This window comes from Capricornis sumatraensis, chromosome 3 (assembly GCF_032405125.1).
Source record: "Capricornis sumatraensis isolate serow.1 chromosome 3, serow.2, whole genome shotgun sequence".
Taxonomy (NCBI): domain Eukaryota; kingdom Metazoa; phylum Chordata; class Mammalia; order Artiodactyla; family Bovidae; genus Capricornis; species Capricornis sumatraensis.
In genome coordinates, this window is record NC_091071.1 from 8,529,847 (window position 1) to 8,549,772 (window position 19,926).

General features: G+C 45.5%; 1 protein-coding gene across 2 annotated transcripts; it reads right to left on the bottom strand.

Annotated features, from left to right (window-relative positions):
• Positions 1 to 1,601: 1,601 nt before the first annotated feature.
• Positions 1,602 to 19,581, bottom strand: BCL7B (BAF chromatin remodeling complex subunit BCL7B). 2 transcript variants are annotated; one of them, XM_068967962.1, is made up of 6 exons: positions 19,411 to 19,581; positions 16,200 to 16,275; positions 6,057 to 6,153; positions 3,707 to 3,877; positions 2,854 to 2,933; positions 1,602 to 2,608 (listed from the first exon to the last, which is right to left on the bottom strand). In XM_068967962.1, exons 1-6 carry the CDS (start codon positions 19,500 to 19,502, stop codon positions 2,516 to 2,518), a joined length of 609 nt encoding a protein of 202 aa, XP_068824063.1. In that variant the 5' UTR covers positions 19,503 to 19,581; the 3' UTR covers positions 1,602 to 2,515. The 2 variants fall into 2 exon arrangements, with proteins under 2 accessions (XP_068824063.1, XP_068824064.1); XM_068967963.1 differs by lacking the exon at positions 3,707 to 3,877.
• Between the last annotated feature and the right edge of the window lie 345 nt (positions 19,582 to 19,926).

A 19,926-nucleotide genomic window follows, 5' to 3' on the forward strand; every position in this document is an offset into this window, starting at 1 on the left:
CTAGGCAGGAGGAGCAGTAGAGCAGACTTGATATATTCAGGGCCTAAACACAGGGATCTCCAGGCAGAAAGTATCAAGAGAGGAGAATGGCAAAGGAAAGTTCTCATTCTGCCACAGCATTTGAGGGTTGAATGGGACTGATCACATGGAAGGGAATGGCAGGAGCAGTGATAGGGGCAAATGGTCAGCAAGGTCGGTGAAGCCAAGTGGCCAGACTTGAGAGGCACAGACAAGATGACTAAGGGCATGGATGCTTGCAGGACTAGACACCTAATGGCAGACTACACACAGAGTGAAAACTCCAGAAACATTGTGGGGGTGGGGGGGGAAATGGGGGGCAATTTCTGGTATTTCCAAAAATGCACCCAGTTGCGTATCAGAATGGGCACCATAGTCATTCCAGTGCTTGTGGCCGCTGTGGACCGGAACCCAGCCCTGGCGTTGGTAAAGCAGAGATCTAAAATGGGAGACTCAGGGATGGGCTTGGGCTCAGCCCTAAGAACTGGAGGTACCCTGGAGAACCATCAAGAACAGCTGGAAATCCTGCTGGAAGTAGAAACTAGAGGTGGGGCTTTATGAATAGAGAGTATCAGCTGCAGCTCCACAAAAAGGAGCTGAGAAGTGGCTCTCCAAATAAAATACAGTGCTTACCTTGGAGAGACAGGAGTTATGGGTGGTGGTTTTTTTTTCTTTCATTATATGTTCATGTATTTTTCCAGTATGTTTTTCTACACTGATATTTTCATTTTAAAATAGAAAAAACAAGCTTTAATGTGACTGTTGCTTGGCAGTTGTCCTCCATTTCTATGGCTCCAGTTTAACACTCATCTTTCACTGATACGGACCTAAACCCTTGATTAGGCAGTTTTAGCTTCTGTCACTTTTTCATTGTGCCATGCAACTTAAGAGGATATAGTTCAAACCTATGTCTCCTGTAGCAGCAGTCTGGAATCCTAACTGGATGGCAAGGGAAGTCCCTATAGTTTCAGCTTCTGGCTGGTCTTTTCCGGCTTGTCCTGTTGGTTCCTCAACCTCAGAACATCCCAAATCCACTGTCTTTTATTATTTCCCTTCCCTCCACCGCCTTGGGGGAGGGGCAAGTGGGAAGTGAGGGTTTAATGGGTGCGGGTTTCTGCTTGAGGCAATGAAAACATCTGCAGCTGTAGAGTGGTAATGATTGTGCGTTGCTGTGAATCCACTTGGTGCCACTGAACTGTGTACTTTAAAATGTTTAAAATGGCAAATTCTATCGTTGTATATTGGTTACCACAATAAAAAGTTAAAGGAAAAACTTAAAGAGTCAGCCACCTAAGGATCTGGAGCTGTGGGAAACACATCCCAGGTACACAGGGGCAGAAGTATAACTCAAAGGATGTGACAACCTCAAACAGAGTCTCCAAATCATTTTCATTGAAGTCACTCTGTGGGAGTCAAGACAACTGGCAGGGCCCAGCCCGCAGTGACTTCACAAGCACTCAGCCACCATCACCACCAGCCCCTGCCCCCACAACCCTCAAGAATGACACACTCAGCTGCCAACCAGACATATTTCAAATAGTTTAATTTTAAAAATATTCTATTCAGTGCTAAAATATGTCTTCACTCACCGTTGTCTGTTTCCATTTTCTTAAACTTTTTTGAAACAAAAAATAAAATCACAAGGTTCGATGAAACATGCAGATTTCAAAGAAAAGGGAACTTTCTAGAAAGTCTGGGCTGAAGGAGTACTGTGGGGATGAGTACTGTCAGAACCTCAAATTCTCGCTGGGGCAGAGTCTGCGGCAGGAGAGCTGGGGACCATGGCAGGAGGCAGGGGGATACTGAAATGAAATGTCCAGGTGGAAACAGCTGCGAGTATGTGCGTGTGTGTGTGTTGGGGGAAGGGGGTGGTTACAGTGGGGGACAAAGGACTGTCAGCAGCCAGAGAGCCCACGAGAGGCAGGATGGCCTCAGGAATGGGTACAAGTGCCAGGACAGCATGAAGTCTAGGTGGGACTCTTCTGCCGTCGTGTGGAGTTAAGCCCTTCTCTTCCCTCCAGAGTCTACTCAGGCATTCTCCAACAGCAGCCTACAGGGTCCTTAGCCCTATGGGCAAGTCCATGAATCTACAGTCTCCATTCAAGTTCAAGTTAGCCCTCGGCATGCTCTTCTCTGGAGGGTGCCTTCCCCCCCTCTTTTCTCTTGCAGAAGCACCAGCAGCTCAGTCCAGAGGCTGTGGAGCAGAGACTGCTACTGGAGGTGACAGATGATCCTGGAGCGGCTGAGGCGCCAGCCTCCTTGGGGTGCAAAGAGGACAGGAGTGCTCCTCTTCTCAGGATCAGGCAGACACAGGTGCCAGGGACGGGAAGATGATGCTACGACCCCAGGTCCCACGTCTGCATTCCAGCCCAGAAGGCTCTGAGGTGCAGGCTCTGGACCCCGGTGCTCGCCCTTACCCCAGAAACACAGCACAGCCAGAACCAGAATGCAATAAATAGAGGCATGGGGCCTGGAGGTGAAGGGCGCCAGGGTGGTGCTAGCTTTCCGACGCTGTCTGCGGCACTGCAGGCTGGTCCATACAGAAGCGTTTCAAGGGAGGGGCACTTGAGTCTTCCTCTTCCTCAGCAATCTAGACGCAGCCAGAGCATGGAATGACAGGGCATCCCTCTGAAGCAGACCTCCCCTTCCACCCTAATCACAACCCCGACTGTCTCACAGATCACAGGACCTCTTCCCTACCTCCTAACCTTCTAACCAGCATCCGTCGCTGCCTCCCCACCCCCACTACATCCCTCCCATACTAGAGAGCCCGTGCACATCAACAGAGCCCTGACATTTCCCTTAGAAACTAGGAAACCCAAAGCACCTCCTTACCTGTGTCTCTAGAGGAACTGGTTCTTCCTTCGTGAGGGTCGGAGGTTCATCAGCAACTTCCGAGGCAGGCAGGGAGGGCTCTAAAAAAGCAAGGTCGGTGTAACTGCAGGGCCTGCTGGGACCGGAGACCCCCCCAGGCTGGGGGAGTGTTCCTGAGAGGCGCCTTGGAGAAGGGGTATCCACTGGTTACAGAATCAACATACGTTCTAAGAAGAAATTTGCAGAATCCAGTACAAAGGGCACTAACTCCGAAGTTAGAAGGAATGAAACAAATCAGGCAGTTCCACCAGCTGTGGGATCGTGGCCAAGCAACTGAACTTTTTAAGACAGCTTCCTCGTCGATAACATGGAGGCAACAGTCACTATTCCACAGGCTTTGAAGGAGAATCCTGTTTGCTGTTTTAGTCACTAAGTTGTGTCCAACTCTTTTATGGCCCCATGAACTGCAGCCCGCCAGGCTCCTCTGTGGGATTTCCCAGCAAGAATACTGGAGTGGGTTGCCATTTCCTTCTCTAGGGGATCTTCCCAACCTAGGGATCAAACCCGCATCTCCTGCACTGGAGGCAGATTCTTTACTGCTGAGCCACCAGGGAAACCCGAGACTCATACCAGGCCTCAGATATGAAAAGTGCCTTCCTTGCGGAGAGCCTGGCACTCAATCGTGTTGCTGTTTCTTTCCATCATTCTGTGAAAGGGGAAAATACAACCATTCCCCAAAAGAGCCTCAAACAACGGACAAATGGCTTGAAGCTGCCAGCTCTGAGGCACTGTCTCTAACCTGTGACTCTTAAAAAGATCAAAAGCAAGAGCACGGCCCCTCCAAGACACACGTCCTGGGCCAGGGAAGACTCACCCTCAAGGATCTCTTGGCCCAGTGTGGGGGGCTGGGAGTCATCTGTGCGGAAGTCAGAGGTGTGCGCAGGGCTCAGGGACTCACTCTGCTGGGGGCTGGGGCTCGAGTTGGTGCTGCTGTCCACCTTGAGCTGATAGACATCAGACACGGAACTCTGGTTGCTGTTTTCATCTGAAAATCAAACACGACAAAGGCAATGGCTGAGGACGGTCACACTCAAGGAGGACCCAGTACAGAGCCAAGGGCCTGGGGTTTCTGCAGACAGCGTGGACACAGCTGGGCACATACCAATCACAGCTGCAAACAGCCCCTAAACCAAGGGCAGGCATTCCCAGGGCTTCTGCACACCGCAAATGACCAACAGAATCTAAATTGACGAATTTAAGCACATGTTATTTTATGACATATATTCTAAGCACCACCGGATGCAGCCAGAATCTTTAAGTTTATGCAACATTTATATGTCAGGAAGGTTAATATAAGCATATGAGTCCCTTCTTTAGTATCCACTAATTATAGCTGGAATCTGGTATTTTCTCACAATCCAGTGAATGGAGGGACGTGGCTCTGCCTCTCAACCTTTCTCACGAGAGGTGTAGAAAATGACAATCTGTTTGGCATTCTCAACTATCTGAAGGAGGGCGACAGGGTCTGGAGGTGGTCAGCTCAGGCCTTGCACCTCCCCAGGCTCTGCCTCACTGCCTCATGGACCACTGGATCCCACCTGGGAAATGCTGTTGAAGGCTTAAAGTCACCACCTAAGGTAAAAACCAACTCAACAATTCCTTCCCCTCCCCCAGCTGGGGAGCCAGTCACCAAATCGGACCCGTCCTACTGCTCTGATGCCAGGTGTGTCCACTCCTTCCTCCTCCACTGCCTCAGCTCAGGCCTGGGCTCTGGCAACAGCCATCCAGCTGCCCTTCCTTGGGTCTCAGCCTCCCCGCCAGGGACCTCACACCACTGCCAGAGTGAACTTTCTAAACCCTTCTGTGGTTCCCTGCTGCCTACTAGAGGGCCTATCACAGCCTACACACTGCTCGAATCTCCAGGCTCACTGCCTGCCAAAAGCTCTTCCCGCGTACCCTTGGCTCCAGCCAGGTCGGACCCAAACCTAAGAGCAGCTACCAGCACCGTGTCTGGTATGACGTGCTCTTTCCCGTCTTCCTGCAAAGCCCCGACGCCTGCCAACGGGCAGCTCAGGCATCCTCTCCTCTGCAGAGCCCTGGGTCCCAAGCGCCCTCGGGTGGGCACGACCACCCCCTCTCATGCTCCTGCTGCTTCCTGTGCACACCTGCATTTACTATGTTACACACTGGTCTCCCTCCGTTACACCCGGTGCAGGCAGGCTCTGTGGCTCACGGGTCCTTGAGTCTCCAGCACAGTACACAGGACCTGGCACCCGGCAGGAGCGCATTACACGTTCACTGCGTGAAAAGGGTGAGAAGGTGGCCAGGCTGAAGAAGTGGAGCCTCCCGTGTCTCCCGGGGCTTTATGCTGCAGGGACAGCTCACGCGCAGCTGGAGAACTGTCCCCCTGTAGTCTCTTCTGTACCACTCGAACCTTGGGGTGGGGGCGGTTAGGGGAGAGGGGAGGAGGGGATACCTGGTTGTTCCCAGTCTAGCTCCAAAGAGAAAATCGGAAGCCTTTTCTAGTCTTCATCTTGCAATGACCACTATCTTCTACACTAAAACGGAAGCAGCATTTTATTATACGAAACAATAAAGTTCTGTCACTCTTCAGCTTAAGTAGATACTTTTCTTCTCCAAGTATCAGTTTCCTTAAATCGGGATGACGATAACTGCCTGGTTTATATCCCAGGCTGATGCAAGTGTAAAAAGGAGATGCTGAAGTGATAGTGCTTCATAAGCAGTAACTGCCACAAGGTATACAAGGTAGAGTTCTCAGTGCAGTGCTGACTCAGGCCGTACGTCTACCGAAGACTGGTTTAGGAGGCAGAGCTTGGCCTAAGTGTAGGCAGACAGACGCCCCAGCCTGGGGGTGGAGTCGGGGAGGCGCTCCTCTGAAGTGCTCTCATCAGATGCACAGTCTAAAGAACAGAGCTTCTGATCCAGAAAACCAGGACCTACCACGGGTCCTCACTTACGAGCGACTAACTTCAGACATGGAACCTCGCCTCCCTGAGCCTCAGTTTCCTTAACTGGAAAGTGAGGAGACTCATCTGTCCTACAGGGTTACTGTGAAGTTGAAATGCAAAGACTTCTGTCAGGTGCCCAGCAAGATACCAGCAAAACTGTGGGCACTGAAATGACACACAGACTAGTCTTCGGATTATTGATGGGTCATCTAAATGTTCATTTTCCTGCAAGGAAGACATGAGGATGCAACTCACCCTGGAATTCAAGAAGGAGAGAGGAATTGGCTGAGGCATCAGAGGGAAAGCCATTAGGTTCCCGGGCTGCGGAACTGTTCGATTTTGACTTTTCTTTCTAGAAAAGGAAAAAAAGAGGAATATGACAGAGCCAAGCAGAAGACTCACTGAGAGAGAGAAAGAAGGTGCTGAGACACCACAGAGGTCTGGATCAGGGACATGGGGAACAACGGTGGTTTTAAGACCCTAGGAATAACAGGATCCTGGACAAGGTGTCCCCACGCCTCAGTGGCTCTTTCAGTAAAATGGACCCTTCCAGCGCTAATCTCATGACTCACAAGAGAGGCAGCTATATACATCTGCTTCCACTGGAGTTCTCTGTGGGACCCTCCTGCTTTCTGCCCTGATCAGAATGCTCTGCTTGATCCTTCCCTACATGGATGGGTGAGAATTACAAAATACTCACTTGAGAAAGATCGCTGTTCAGGAGCACAGCTAGGGGTAAAAAGTGAAAGAAGAAAGGCCCTTTGACTAGACAAAGGAAGGAGTCACTTTATATGTAATGTGAGCAGGGACAGGACAAGGAGCCCCTGCAAGCTCTACTTCTGACCAATCCACCCCCTCCACTCACAGTGACCTCCCATGTCCACCTCTGCCTTTAGGCGGGATGCAAGTCACATGGGTGGGGAACCACAGTGGAAGGTAAGCACTAGCTTGCAACACACCAGCCCACAGGAAAGGCAATCACCAGCCCAAGCATTTGCAAATGAGAGCATCCTCACAGCTGGAATTTCAAATCTGGACAACCCCAAACTTACTAATCCATACTTCACATACTTGTCACTTCATCGTACATGCACTGCACTGGTAACACAGCTTAGTTTCTGTGAATACTCTCAGTCGTAACTCAGCAATAAGTTAACTGCACATACAGATGTATGTAGTCCTTCCCTTCATGCTTTATATGCAGACATAATTTCAGTGCAATTACACTTTACCACTTAACTACAGAGGCTACCTAAACGTGATTTTTACTGGCTGCATAATATTCCAGGTATCATACTCACTCAATCACTACTCAACTAGCAGACATTTAGCTTCACCTTATTTAGGACTGTGTTTGTTTAGTACTAGTAGAAATAAATCTACAATGCTTACCTTTTATTTTTCCTGGATTATTTGGCTAAATTCACACACACACACACACACACACACACACAAAATCTTCTAGATCAGAAAGTATAAACATATTTCTCTTAAAATACCCTGTGCCTCCCTACTCTCTACCAGAAGGCTGGCAATACATTTGGAGTATGAGCGTCACAGCACCCATGCCAACTTTTGGTGTTACTGTTATTTTTCCCTGATCTCTCCTTAGTTCAATGATTCTGTGCTCACGTAAAACATCCATTCACTATAAGAAATTCTGAAAATACAGGAAAAGAGATGAAAATCACCTGCACAACCAGAGATACCCGAAACATGTAACTGTACGAAATGGAGCGTGATTCAGTATAACTTGCGCCCCACCCCAACTCATCACATTAAAAACGTTTTTCTATGCCATTAAGTAGTTTTTTAGACCATCTTTTAAAAGGGTAAAAAAGCCGTACAATATACAGGTGCACAATAACTTAATTCTTTACAGCTAAGATCTTCCTTTTGCTTGCAATTTTTAAATACCACGAACAACACTGGAATACTCAACACTGCAGATGCACCTTGTACACATCACGATTACGTCCTGAGGATAAGTGTCTAGAGGTAAAACTTCTAGATCAAAGGCATAAATATTCTGAAGGCTCCCCCCCCACACACTCTCAGCTTTACTGAGGTAAAGCTGACAAATACAACTGTACAATATTTAAAGTATATCCTGGGGTAATTTGATATGTGTATATATTGTGAAAGGATTCCCAACATCTGGTTAATTAAGCTTTTATACATATATGATCAACCTGTAGAAAGTCCGTCCCAGTTTATTCTCCCATCAGCAGTGTCCCACTCCCTTACATCCTTCATGTATTCTTTACCAATTTGATCATTTTCGATTTTTCCTAACCTAACAGGTCTATGCTAGTACCTTCGAAGCTGGCACACTACCACAAACCACTGGAAGGTAGATAAACCAATGGACCTCAGGGTCCAGCCCAGAAACCAATAGGAACACTGTGAGAAGTCTGTTGGAGAGACAAAAGGAGCTGAGTCCCAGACAAGCAGAACCTGAAATAGCAAAGTGGGATGTCCCCCAGGTCCAGTGGTTGAGATTCTGCACTTCCTACGCAGGAGGAGCAAATCTGATCCCTGGTTGAGGAAGTGAGATCCCATATGCTGCATGGCACAAGAGGAAAAAAAGGAAATAGGAAAGGGCCAGGGGCTTCTGTGTGAACAATGGGGAAGGGGGCGTCGGCAGTGTCCTCCCCACACGAGATTGAGCAGCCTGACCTATGGCCTGTATGGTATTGGCATCACCAGAGCCAAGGGTAGATGAAAAACAAAGGGTGGCCCCAGAGCCCCTCTAACTTTCACCCACCGGCTCCATGGACTCGGCGAGGATGGCTGCTCGCAGATAAAGGCAGCGTGTGGAGACTGGTACTAGAGAGCTCCCTGGGAGACAGCAGGAGATGAGAGGAGGGAAAGGGAAAGGCTGAAGCCCAAGGCTAATCTCATCCCCTCAACTATTTAGAGGAGAAAGCACAGAGCTTAGCTTACGTTCTCCCTTCAGTTACATGTTTCTTTCTAGCCAACACAGCTCAAAGTCGAAAGGAAAAGATGAGTGCACAGAGAAAACTAACCAGACACTGGAGGAAAACAGGCCCCATGAAAGACAATTAACAGAGCAAGCTGTACCAGGAAAAGTGCACTGACAGGACTGAAGAATTTAAGTAAAATATGGCAAGTCTCCCAGAAAGACAAGGAGGACACGGGAAAGTCATTCTGAACCACCGCCAAGGATATTTGGTATGAGCAATGAAATTGTTCAAAGTAAAAATTAGGTGAATGAGTTTATTAGCAGAAATAGGTAAGAGCTGAAGAAAAGATTAATGAGCAAAAACTAGATGAAGAAGTCAGAATATATAAAGAAAGGATAAAGAGATGAAACAAACTAAAAGTTAAGAAATGAAGCTAGATGTCAACATTACAGGATGTTCCATTTATGGAGTTCCCTGGTGGCCCAGTGGGTAGTATTCCAGGCGCCCAGTGCTTTGACCAGGGTTCAGTCCCTGGCCAGGGAACTGAGATCCCACAAGCCACACAGTGTGGCCAAAAAAAGATGAAATTCTATTTAAAACGAAGGACAGGGTAGGGATGAAAGGGTTGGGGGAGGGAGGCGATGGAGACCAGAGGCTCAGAGGAAAAATACAGAATTTGATAAGCTTTATACATTGATATGGAAAATTAGTGTAAGTCTTATTAGGTTGGAAGTTGCCAATAAGAAGATTAAAAATAGAATGTAGAACTTCCAGATCAGCAGAAGAAAATCTGTCTAGTCACCATGAGGTGAACAGGAAAAAAATAAAAGGAAAGTGCATTATGATTGAAATCCTTGTCCACAGAAATAGAATTTTTAGGTGGTCACACTTTCCCAGCCTTTCTGGCGCCTAGACATGCCACAGCTATTATGAACACTTAGTATATACATCTTAAGGAGACTTCTGGGAAACTCCTTAAATTCATGAAAACACTATTTGCCAACCCTTCCACTCTCTTAACTGCCTTGAACTTGAATATGCTGAATGATGACTAGAGCTCGAACTTGGAGGAATATAAGGTCAAACAAGAACAGAGGAATGGGGAATTATTTAATGGGTACAGAGTTTTTTACGTCTGCAAGACGAAGAGTTTCAGAGACAGGTTATACAAGGTGAATGCACTCAACACTACTGAACTGTACATGCTCAAGAGGTTAAGACGGTAAACTTCATGATATGTGTATTTTCCCACAACAGAAACAACGTAAAATGAATAAAACCATTACTCCCTTAAAAGCAAATTCAAAAACAAAAGGAATAGAGAGGCTGCCAGAAACCTGGGTCCCTGGGGACTCTTAGAACAAAATTACCACACCAGTCCTGGACTGCATACTTCTGTTTCTCTAAGAACAAAATAACTGCTTTAAACCACTGCTATTTTGAGTTTTCCGTCACCCACAGCTAAACCTAATCCTAATATGCCCAATAAGCAGAAAAATGTAAAACGGGGAAAAACAGTATTACAAGACATACCAGGCAAATACAAATCAAAAGAACATGGGATATAAAGTGTAGTATCAGATAAAACAGAATTTGAGGTGAGAAAGGGACAAAGAAGGACATTACCTACTGGTAAAAGGAGGCACAGGTCAAGGTGAGGTAGGAATCATAAACATACATGTATCAAAAATAGAGCTTCAAAGTACAAAGAATAAGTGACTCATAGACCATGAAGGATACAAAGAGCTGACTCATTTGAAAAGACCCTGATGCTGGGAAAGATTGAGGGCAGGAGAAGGGGATGACAGAGGATGAGATGGTTGGATGGCATCACTGACTCGATGGACATGGGTTTGGGTGGACTCCGGGGGTTGGTGATGGACAGGGAGGCCTGGCGTGCTGTGGTTCATGGGGTCACAAAGAGACAGACATGACTGAGCGACTGAACTGAACTGAGACCATGAAGAAGCAAACAAACCAACAATTTCACACACTCTTTTCAGAAACATATAGAGTGAACCATACAAAGATGAGCAAAGATACAGAAGATTTGGAAAACATAACAAATCCTTCAATTGTTTAATTTCATATTGAGAGTATATATCTGTTTTAATTATAAGTGAACTGCCCACAAATCAATTACAGATCAGTTCACAAAAAAAGTCCCAGTAATCCCAAAGAACAAATACCCTACCAATTCCATAGAATCAGAGCACCAATTTTAAAAGGACAGCTTTCAAAAACCTCACATATCTAAAAACTAAATATCATTCTATTAAATAACCTTTGGGTTAAAGGGGAAACCAAAGTGAAAGCTATGAAAATCTCACAGCTAAATCTTACACCATCACGACATCGTGACACTCATGTATGTCCAAATCTGTGGGAGGTAACTAAGAAGTGAAATGGGCTGCAAAAAAAAGAGCAAAGAAAAACTAGGAAAAAAGTGCTAAGTGTTCAACACAAGAAGTGGAAAAACAGAATAAAACAAAAAACAAAAATAACCAGGGCAAAAATTAATCAAATAGAGAACAAAGCAAAATGAAAGAAAGATGAACAAAAATTACATAGTGATTCTTTTAATAAAGATTTTAGGACCATGTTACATGGAAAAAAAATAACAAATGTGAAAAAGACAAAATAATTACCAACAGAGACTTTAAAGTACAAAAGGATAGTATAAAAGACTACACAGCAGTACACATGAAAACTGATCAGTGTCCGTCAGCAGGGGTACTGCTGGCCTTCTGGACAGGCTGATTAATTCTTCACTGCACAGGACTGACTCATGTGTTGCCAAAAGCTTAGCATGGCTGGCCAACCAAACAGTGCCTTGCCTCTTTTCTAAACACTCTTGGGGAAGTGGGTAAGGGTGAAGACTCGGCACTGTCCCCCATTAGAGAAATAATCCCCTACTTGAAATGGAAACGTTTTTTGGAAAAGACACAAAACAGCAAAATAAGTACAGAAAAAAGGAAAACCTAAATACATCAATCACGATGAGAGCCACTGTAATGATGATCAACACCTCTCCTGCCACCAAAGACCCAGAAAGACCCAGAAAGTACTAAAGGTAGGGCCTTCATTTTATGCAAGTTGTTCTAGAAATCAAAAGAGGGGAAACTGCCCAATTTGTTTTAGGACGCTGGTGTAAACAAGGTAAAGAGGGCATAAGAAAGAAAATTACAGACCAATTTACAAACCAGATGCAAATACCTCAATTATCTGTGAACTGAATGTAACAAAAAAAAGAAGAAAGGCACGTCCAAGTAGAATTTGTCTTAAGAATGCAATGGTTCAAACATCAGAAATTCATCACTTTAATAGATTAAAGGACGAACATCCCATGAACATTAAAGCAAACGCAGGAAAAGCAGCTGGATGAAGTCCAAATTATCTATTCATGATTTTTAATAAGCCTTAAAAAAGTAAAAAGAGGAGGGAATTTTTCATTCTGGTAGACTATCTTTCCAAAAACCTACAAGAGAGAAAACTCACCCTACTTAACATGAAGACACTCTAAAAGCACAGTTAATAAATCTAGCACAGAAACAGATAAAATAACAACAAAAAAATGGAAAGCTCAAAAACAAAACCATGTGAATACAGCCTACAATAGGGATGACATCACATACCAGTGAAAAAGGACAGATTATGGAGTGACCAGTATTAGGGGTAGTGGCTCATGATGTGAAGGAAATTAAAATTAGATTCTTATCTTCACCATTTTAAAAAAAACAAAAAACCTACACGGATTACAGGTCTAAAAATGAAAGTTAAAATTAAAAAGCTAGCAGAAGATGCATAAGTCCTCTATAACCAGGAAATGGAGAATAATTTCGAAACATCACCCTGGAAGAAAAATCAGAAGGAAAAAGTTAACTTGACAGAAAAAAATTAAACCCGCTGGAGAAAGAAATGGCAACCCACTCCAGTAATCTTGCCTGGAAAATTCCATGGACTGAGGAGCCTGGTGGGCTACAGTCCACAGGGTTGCAAAGAGTCGGACACGACTGAGCGACTTCACTTTCACTTTCTTTCACTGACAAAGTTATCATATGTGACGTTAGACAAAGACAACTGCCATGTACAAAACTAATTCGAGTTTTCTGTATCTATAACATAAAAGAATCAATGCAAATCACAAAAGTAAAGACAGGAAGTCCAATATAAGAATAAGGAAAATTTAAGAAATCAGAGGGGAATTCCCTGGTGGTCCAGTGGTTAGTAGGACTCTACGCTTTCACTGCTGAGGGCCTGAGTTTAATCCCTGGTTGGGGAACTAAGATCCCGCAAAGCCACACAGCCAAAAAAAAAAAAAAGAAAGAAAGAAGACATCAGAGAAGAGGAAATCTAAATGTATAAAAAGGAAATCTGAAGAGATAAAATTATCAACCTCCCTTAGTGTTCAGAGAAATGTAGAATAAACAAAGAGACACCATTTTACATATATCAGACTAACAGGATTTAGGAATTAGGTGTTCAGTTCAGTCGCTCAGTCGTGTCCAACTCTTTGCAACCCCATGAATTATAGCACACCAGGCCTCCCTGTCCATCACCAACTCCCGGAGTTCACTCAAACTCATGTCCATAGAGTCAGTGATGCCATCCAGCCATCTCATCCTCAGTCGTCCCCTTCTCCTCCTGCCCCCAATCCCTCCCAGCATCAGAGTCTTTTCCAATGAGTCAACTCCTCGCATGAGGTGGCCAAAGTACTGGAGCTTCAGCTTTAGCATCATTCCTTCCAAAGAAATCCCAGGGTTGATCTCCTTCAGAATGGACTGGTTGGATCTCCTTGCAGTCCAAGGGACCCTCAAGAGTCTTCTCCAACACCACAGTTCAAAAGCATCAATTCTTCAGTGCTCAGTTTTCTTCACAATCCAACTTCTACATCCATACATGACCACAGGAAAAACCATAGCCTTGACTAGACAGACCTTAGTCGGCAAAGTAATGTCTCTGCTTTTGAATATGCTATCTAGGTTGGTCATAACTTTCCTTCCAAGGAGTAAGAGTCTTTTAATTTCATGACTCCAATCACCATCTGCAGTGATTTTGGAGCCCAAAAAATTAGGTGTTAGATGATACCAAATGTTGGTGAGGATGTGGGAAACTGGAGGTGACTATCCAGGGAAGCCATTCAGGACAGAGATCTGGCCACAGTGAGTAAAAACAATCATGTATGGGACTTCCCTGGTGGTCCTGTGGCTTAGAATCCATACTCCTAATGCAGGGGGCCCTGGTTTCAATCCCTGATCCAGGAACTCGATCCTGCCTGCTGCAACTAAGACCCAGCACAACCAAATAACTAACTAACTAATTAAATACTTTAAAAAATCTATCATATATGGACAGCCAACAACAGAGCAATCTCACTCCTAGGCATCTAATCCCGAGAAAACCTCTCACAAGTTCTCAAGGAGAATGGATGAACGATGTTCACCACAGTCAACCAGGCTACCCAAAAAACCTGGCAGCAAAACACACAAACAGACCCATATCTATACTTGAACACAGCAAAGGTGGTTCTACAGAGCAAGAAGAAAAGAACAGTCTCTTCAAGTGGTGGCACAAATGCATATCCACACGGAAAAATATGAAATTGGGCCCCTACTTCAAAATACACAAAAATCAACTCCAGGTGTATTATAAATGGGAACAGAATAACAAGCTTGTAGATTATATGGAAAAATATCTTTGTAACCTCAAAAAAGAAAGATTTAAGACATTTAAAAGCACTATAAAGAAACGGATTTTATTTTATCTACATTAAAATTAAAAAAACTTCTGCTACTCAAGCCTGCATAAACAGAGGGTGAAGACCAGCCATGGAATGGAACGAGGTATAGACAGTATTCAATCAACAAAGAATATGTGTCCACAACACAAAGAATCCCTACAAGCTGCAAGAAAAAGACCAAAGCCAAACAGACTTAAACTGGCACTGCCTAAAAGAGGAAATCCCAAAGGATGCTGAAAAAGTTCTCCATCTCATTAGTAATTACACCCTTAATCACCATATCAAAACCAAAACCAGGTATCTTAATACATGAAGTCCAACACCACCAACTGTTGATGAGGGTTTGGAGCCGTGAGAACTCTGGTATGTCTGGTGGGAATATACAATGGCACAATCACTTTGGCATTCCTGGTACAGGTCAAGATACATATACCCTAAGACTTGGCAATTCTACTCCTAGGAATATACTCTAGGAAAACTCGCACACATGTTGACCTGTATACAAAATAAGAACGTTCACAGGAGCTTTGTTCCTATTATCCCAAACTGGAGACAATCCAAATACCCATCTACAGGAAAATGGATAAGATATTAATAAATCATGGTACAGTCCTGTAACAGAATTCCATACTTCAAGGAAAAGGAACAAACAGCTCCAAAGACAACATGGATGACTCTGCAAAGGTAACACTAGGCAAAAAAGTCAAACCCACAAAAATAGATACTTTGTGATGGTGTTTATATAAAGAAATGTTTACACATGACTTAAGAAGTAGTAAGAAAAGCAAAAGAAGGAGACTGATCTCCCCTGGAGGGGAGAAAGAGGGATGATGGGAAGTTTCAGAGGCTGGTAGGGGAGTTAGCAATGTCTATCTTTTGACATAGGCGGTTTTTACAAGGGTATTAGCTTCATATTTTTTTCCCTGTATAGTACATTATGTTTTAGATACTTTTGTATGCTTTTTATAGTTTAGATCTTTTAAAAACAATTAGAATAAAAAGAGGGGGAGAAACCTGGGAGTTTATCACTCAGGGAATGTATAGATAAATGTGGTTACTGTACATAAGAGAATATAATGCAAGAGTAAAGATAATAATTTTATTTACAATTATAGAAACATGTTTGAGTTTTCAAACAAAAAGAGAAAAGAGTTTTACAGCACAATGTTATATATAGATGCAAAGTTTTGAAAATACAAATATGAAACAAAGCTATGTGTTTTTCAAGAATATACAGATGTACAAATAAAATCATGGAAGGGGAATTAGAAAGGCATATATACATACAAAATACATCTAATATGCTACAGTGGGCAGCAGGAGTCCACAAACTTTTTCTTATGAGGCCAATAATAAATATCTTGGGCTTTGCAGGCCATTAGATGTTATGGCCTACTCAACTCTACCATTACAACTCAAAAGCCACCACAAATGAGGAAACCAGAGGGCACAGGTGTGTTCAAATTAAACTATATGGAATCACAGGGAGCAGGCCTGGGCTGCAGTTGGCCAAGCCCTGGAAAAGAGGAATGGGTTAAGAAAAGGGAATAACGGGGAGAAGGGGGAATCTAATAAAATGAGAGGCTTTGCATGGACCAATGACAGAGGAGTCCCTGAAGTATTTTCAACTCAATTCTGGGGAAATAAATCCCATAACAGCTAAGAGGCAATCAAAGAAAGAAAGAAAGAAGACGTTACCTTTTTGTTGTTTTGATTTTCTTCCACACTTACCTCCTTGCTGTCTGTCACAGGAACCCACTTAAATATCCTAAGGGACGTGTCACCCACAGTCACCCACTTCTTCTCCCTAAAACAAAGACACTTCTCAGAACCGATAAAATAAAACAGCTTTTCTGATCCTCAGAACCGATAAAATAAAACAGATTTTCTGATCAGAACTTGTGCTTTTCTACTTCTCACCAGATCATGTTGTCAACCTTAAATGCTTCATAAACTCTCTGTCAAATCATACTTTACTTTTCAAGGCAAAATCACCCTTTCCAGAAACACTTCACTATCGAATTCCTTTAGCCCTGAACCTTCCGCCTGTCACCTCTGCTCACATGGTGTACCAAAACCATTTTTTTCCTCACAGACTACAGTAGTATGGAGTATGAGCGCATTTGCAAACTCAGGTATCCATCTTGCATAACTTCTTCATCTCCCCAAAATTAATTCAATCCCACTGATATTTTATTAAGTCCTATTATACAAAGCTTTACAGGCGATAAAGGATATATAAGATAGCGTCCCTATCTTGGGAACTCATAGCAATGAAAGATAAGTAAAGAAATCATTTTAATATGTGAAGGCGGCAAGAAAGAAGGCTGAAAGATCAGGATGGAAGGCAAAACTCCTGTGAAACTCTGGGTGCCTTAGTCGCTCAGCTGTGTCCGACTGTTTGTGACCCCCATGGACTGTAGCCTACCAGGTTCCTCCACCCATGGGATTCTCCAGGCAAGAATACTGGAATGGGTTGCCATTTCCTTCTCCAGGGGAATCTTCCCGACCCAGGGATCAAACCTGTGTCTCCCGCATTGCAGGCAGACTCTTTATCGTCTGAGCCACCAGGGAAACTCTGGGTTGAAACACAATTCCAATAACCAAGGAGCAGGACATGATGCTTTCAGCTAACAGAACTGAGCCTCACACTGGCTTTTGGAAGAGGTGAAGGCCAAGCGCCATGAAAAGATGACTTTAAGATTTCGTTTTACAGAAGAGGGTACTTTTGAGATAGGCCTTTAAAAAAAACGAGTAGCTGTTCTCCCCTCCCCACACATACCTGGGGAGGGAAAGGCAAGTAACATTCTTGAATAAGGGTGCAGATTACAGATGGCCAAAGTTGGGGAGCCTGAAGTGTGACTTCTGAAAGTTTCGAGTCCCAATGTGAGCACAAAAAAGCAAAAAAAGTAACTGCTGTTATTGATTTGATTCAGCAAATGACATCACAAAAATATAGAGACTATGATGTAACAGAAAGAAGAATGAACTAAAGACTTAGAAACTGGAATTAATTCCTGGACAAGCCACTCATTTATTCAACAAATATTTAATCTACGACCCTCTGCTAGGTCCTGGGCACACGGAACAAGATGCACAGTCCTGACTCTCCCAAGCCTGGATTCCAACTGTAAACAGACACCACACAACTCATTTCAGTTAGAAACCGGATCATTAGATTCAACCACATCAAACTGCCATTTCTGCAGATAAAAAAGGCAAATATAGATGTCTTATGGTTCAACCTAATGCCACTGTGGAAAGTTCCAAATAGGAGAGGACCCGATTTAGACTGGGGCTCTTGAAAGGTTTCGGTGAGGAAGCAACTGTAGAGCAGAGCCAGGCACTAACTAGGCAAGTGGAAGGAGTGGGTAGAGGAGAGCTGCCAGGCGGAAGGAAAGGTAGTGTGGCTCCAACTGAAAGATGGCCAGCATCTTGCGAAAGAGGGCAGTTTGAGCCAGTCTAGTGAGGTATGAAGGATCATTTTTGGTCTTTATCCTAAGGACAAGAAGAGATCAATGAAGCATTATTTCCTAAGCAAAAGAGTGCTAAAAAATTCACACTTGAGAAAAATACAAAGTAATGAATGGACCAGGGAACTGAGCCAGTCCTGAAGCAGGCACAGATCACAGGGAGCCGGGTACAGAGTTCCAGGTGACAGAAGATGCTCAACTGCCCTTGGCTGCAGATGCGGAGAGAGATGGACAGAAGAGGAAGGGATGCCCAGTCCTAGGTTTCACAAAACCTAGACCATTAAATTCAGAGAAGGAAAATCATTAACTATTTAACTAGTATTCTTAAGTCCTGAGAGATGAGGAACTTGGTCCTGTAGCAAAATGGACAAATAAACGTGCAAATAAAGTCCAAGGTAATGACGTCCCTCAGTTTTCCAGGTGGCTCAGTGGTAAAGAACCCACCTGCCAAAGCACAAGACGCGGGTTCGATCCCTGGGTTGGGAAGATACCCTGGATAAGGAAATGGCAACCCACTCCAGTATTGCCTGGAAAAAACCCATAAGCAGAGGAGCCTGGCGCGCTACATGGGGTCGCAAAGAGTAGGACGTTACTTAGCGACTAAACAGTAACAATGACTCTAAAGGGAGTGGAGGGTGAAGGGCAGCAAGTCTTGGAGAAGGCTTCCTGGAGGGAGCTAACACCTACCCGGCTTTAAAGTTATTAGTAAAGTAAAAGTTATCGGTAGCAATCAGCTAGAGAAAAGTACTCAAGAAGTTGGTGAAAACACCTGGCTGTAAAAACTTAGGGTGATAACGCACTGGAACTCCTGGTACAAAATAGGCGGTCAGCCTGCGCCTGCAATGAACATGATAGGAGCCGTTTCCAAACAAGGGGGAGATCCTGACTCTTCTACTAACAGCTCCCAGGTCACCAAGAGAAAATGCCTATCCAGCTCGCGCGCGTGCGCCCTATTAGGAGAAAGACAGGAATTTTTATTCTGACTCCCTGGCCCCGTGGCAGGTGGCTTGCCTTAAAGTTCTCACCTAACCCAGACGCCTTAATACGCAGAGTGCTCAGTCTGGCCAACGGGAACCCCTCAGAGATTGTTAGTTAGTATACGGGACAGTTCAGAACGCAAAAGGTTCCTCAGGCAGGCGGGCGCGGAGACTACGCCCACGCGGACCCGCAGCTAAACAAACCCCTCAGACTCGGCGTCGCCGGAAGCCGGCCGCTCCCCGCCCGCGCCGCGCTGCCGGGGGTAGGGGGAGGTGGGCGGGCCCGCGGGCCGGGAAACCCTCTGATTGGTCGCGGCCGGCGCGGCCTCTGACCTCACGCCGACGCGAGCGGCTCCCTCCTCCCGCCTTCTCCGCTCCCCCCTCCCCCCCAAGCGCCTGCCGGTCGGCTCCCACCCTGACCGCCAGTTCGGCGCTGCTCTGGACCCGGGCTGGCGGCCTCCCCCACCAGCACCCTTGGGCCTGGCCCCTCACCATTTCCGCACTTTCTCGATGGCCGCCATCACCTTCTTGATGTCATCCTTGGCCCGGCTGCGGGTCTCGGCCCGGACCGACCGACCCGACATGGCGGCGGCGGGAACGGCGGGGGCCGGGGCACTGCTCCCAAGACACCGAGAATCGCGCGCCGCCGCCCGCCCGGCGCAGCAGCGTCACCGCAGCCGTCGCCCCCTCCGTGCGCGCGTGCGCGAGAAGTGCGCGCACCCGCCCTCCCCTTGGGGCTCGAGGCATCAGCGCGCCTGCGCGCTCCGCCCCAGGTGCCCCACCCCGGGCGTCCCACCCAACAGGCCCCACCCTGGGGATCTCAGAGTCCACTGGGCTCCCCAGCGAGCCAGGGTCTGCGGGCCAGCTGGCAGCACGTGTTGTGTGCAGGGTGAGGTGCGAGGCACTGCCAGTGGGGTCTCTGGCTCTTTCCCAGAGCAATATCTTAATTCTCTGGCCAGGCTGCAACCATACTCTATATTTTATGGACTTGACACCAGTGTTACTGAG